This window comes from Puntigrus tetrazona, chromosome 8 (assembly GCF_018831695.1).
Source record: "Puntigrus tetrazona isolate hp1 chromosome 8, ASM1883169v1, whole genome shotgun sequence".
Taxonomy (NCBI): Eukaryota; Metazoa; Chordata; class Actinopteri; order Cypriniformes; family Cyprinidae; genus Puntigrus; species Puntigrus tetrazona.
Genome location: NC_056706.1, coordinates 21,754,885 through 21,757,674, shown reverse-complemented (window position 1 = coordinate 21,757,674; position 2,790 = coordinate 21,754,885). Strand labels below are relative to the sequence as shown.

At 34.8% G+C, this 2,790-nt stretch overlaps 1 protein-coding gene across 1 annotated transcript; it reads right to left on the bottom strand.

The window, feature by feature from the left end:
• Positions 1–41: 41 nt before the first annotated feature.
• Positions 42–2,645, bottom strand: ubl4a (ubiquitin like 4A). The gene is made up of 4 exons (XM_043247494.1): positions 2,480–2,645; positions 1,527–1,632; positions 1,213–1,421; positions 42–348 (listed from the first exon to the last, which is right to left on the bottom strand). The coding sequence occupies exons 1-4, from the start codon at positions 2,525–2,527 to the stop codon at positions 241–243; spliced, it is 471 nt and encodes a 156-aa protein (XP_043103429.1). The 5' UTR covers positions 2,528–2,645; the 3' UTR covers positions 42–240.
• Positions 2,646–2,790: the final 145 nt, after the last annotated feature.

Sequence of the window (2,790 nt, the reverse complement as noted above, 5' to 3'; positions counted from 1 at the left end):
CCCTGGCTGTTAGTTCCGCATTTTAAAAAAAATGATCAAGGTGATCAAGAACACTTTTTATTGTCTCTCAATAATTTTCACACAGTATTTACAAAGTTGCACTAAAAGCACCACTGGTTTCCTCAGGTCGGGAAAGCGACATCCAGCATCGTGGCCTCTTGCAGATCAGAGTAGCCCCTTCAAGTCCATATGAAACATCTCACTTCCTTCATCGGTCTAGTGTGTGTGTGTGTGTGTGTGTTAGTCCATGTATGAGGTATCCATGCCTTCTGTCTCAGGATGCAGCAGACGGCTGGCCAGACGCTCGATGTCATCTAGACTCAGCTGTCTGAGCGAGCGCTCATAATCCTCACAACAAGAAGAAAACACCACGTTAACCTTGGATCATATTACTTATTATTTATGACATATAAAAAGATCTTCTAATAATGACCACTGATTTTATAATTCCTCTACAGTCTTCCTTTTTAATGCACCCAACATGTTTAATATTGTTACTTGGTTCTGCCTACTACAGTGTTTGCATAAGCCATGTTATTAATGTTCATTAATTAGAATTGCTTTACCAACTAAGTTTAGAGATGCTAAATTGAGTTCTAAGATGAAGTACTAAAATTATAACTTAAATTAAAATAATAGTTATAAGATATTACAACTAATAATAACTATAATTTATTAATTAATATATTAATTATTATATTGTTATTGTTATATTATTAATAGTAATAAATCATTAAATAAAATATTAAAGTACAAATTTAAAAATAAAAAGTTTAATTTATTTTTATTTATATTTAAACAGTATATAATAAATAACACTGATCAAGAAATTAATACGTATATAAAACATGAAGAATATATTTAAAATAAATAAAAATATATAAGATATATATATATATATATATATATATATATATTTTTTTTTTTTTTTTTTTTTTTCTCAACCTAATACAGAATATTTTTATAAATAGATAATACTTTAGTTTTTTGGAATTACAATAAAACCAAAAATATGCAAAAATGTATCTTTTAAAATAGTTTTTTTCTTCCTCCCCACACATAGCATACACGGGTCTTCTTATAGCCTTCATATTACGGATGCCCATTATATTTTGAGTCACTCATATCCAGATTTCATCAAATATTAATAAAAAGAAATGGAAATTTAAGAGAGAGAAAGTGCAACAGAATTAGTTTTTGTACTGAACATACCTTAATAAGTTGCTCCTGCACTTTAGCAGCGTCGGCAGGGCTGAAATGTTTGGCCAGGACCGTAGACAGTACCTGCCACACGCCGCTGCCTGCTTTCTCAGGACCAGTGCTGCTGGTTCCCCCCGCGCCGCTCTTCTCTCCCGCCGGACGCACCACCAGATTCAGCTTGGCCTCCGGGCCGATGGAGTAATCGCTCAACCGGTGCTCGTCTGAAAACAACACACACCGGAATGCTGCCAGTCAGCGTCTCAGAAAAACACTGCAGGAGGAAATAAAACCATAAAAACATGTACCGACAAAAAAAAATGTTGTACCTGCGAGTGCTTTTCCTTTATACAGCAGTCTCTGCTGACTGGGAGGGATGTTCAAACGCTCCGATACCAACTCTTTCACGGTAGATACCTTCTCATTTTCTGTCACCTGTTCATGAAAAGAGCATCCAACGTATTCGTTTACATTGTGTGTGTGTGTGTACTGTATATAAAAACACACACATGCATGTATACATTTCAAAAAAGCAATATAATATAAATTATACGATTATAGACGTGCAAATGTTTCCAAAACATATGCTTTATTTGTATGTATGCGCTGTATTCACTAGCAGTTCATATTTATCCATCTATCTTATACGTAGACATTAGATAGATAACTGATAAAATAATTAAATTATATATGCACTGATTTCTGTGTTAGACTAACTATGCATAATAAAACAATAATTACTGAAGGTTAACATTAAGCTGCTGAAAATATTTTAAAATTGTAATACCATTACAACACTGTATTATGATATGTAATTGTGATTATACATCTCTCTAATAAAGCTAATATAAAATTTCATTACATTAGTATGTACTAATATTCTAAAACTTGCTTTAAAAAATATTGACCAGCTGTGTTTTTATTAATTAGTTAATTTCTGTTGTTTTAGATGACTAGTGTTGTGGATACAGACAAAAAAATGGTTCTCGTACAGAGAATTGAATCCATTAAGAGTTTCCTAACTAACTAACTAGTAACTAGGCAGTAATGTAAAACCTAGGTAAGCAGCTCAGTTGGTTTCGTGGACTAAATAACCGTCTGGAGAGCGTGAATGATTTCTAATTAGCTACAGCGGCAATTAGGGGTTATATCATTATCTCTAAATTAGTGTCCGTGATAAAATAAACATAACGCACGCGAGAGTGACTGAAAGAAAGCCGCAGCCCAGTGCTATGCTAACAGCTAGCAGCAACGTTAGCGCCTCGAGACACCTCGCGCTTACCTGAACGTTACACTCTTTCCCTTGAAGCGGCTTCACCGTGAGAATCATCTTCACATCTACACTATTAAATACAAAACAAAGAACAGATAGTTATCTCGCTGAACAGCCGTGAACTAGCAGCCGACGTTTCCCACGGACATGACGTCGATTAGCCGGATCTGCGCACGCGCGGGGGAAACCTCACCCAGTCCCCAAAAAAACAGACTTTAATGACTTCACGAATCAAATCTTATCATTTCGTGTAAACAGTATGGGCTACGCGTGTTTTTTAAATAGGGAATACTAACATTTCGCATTGCCAATGAAATGTA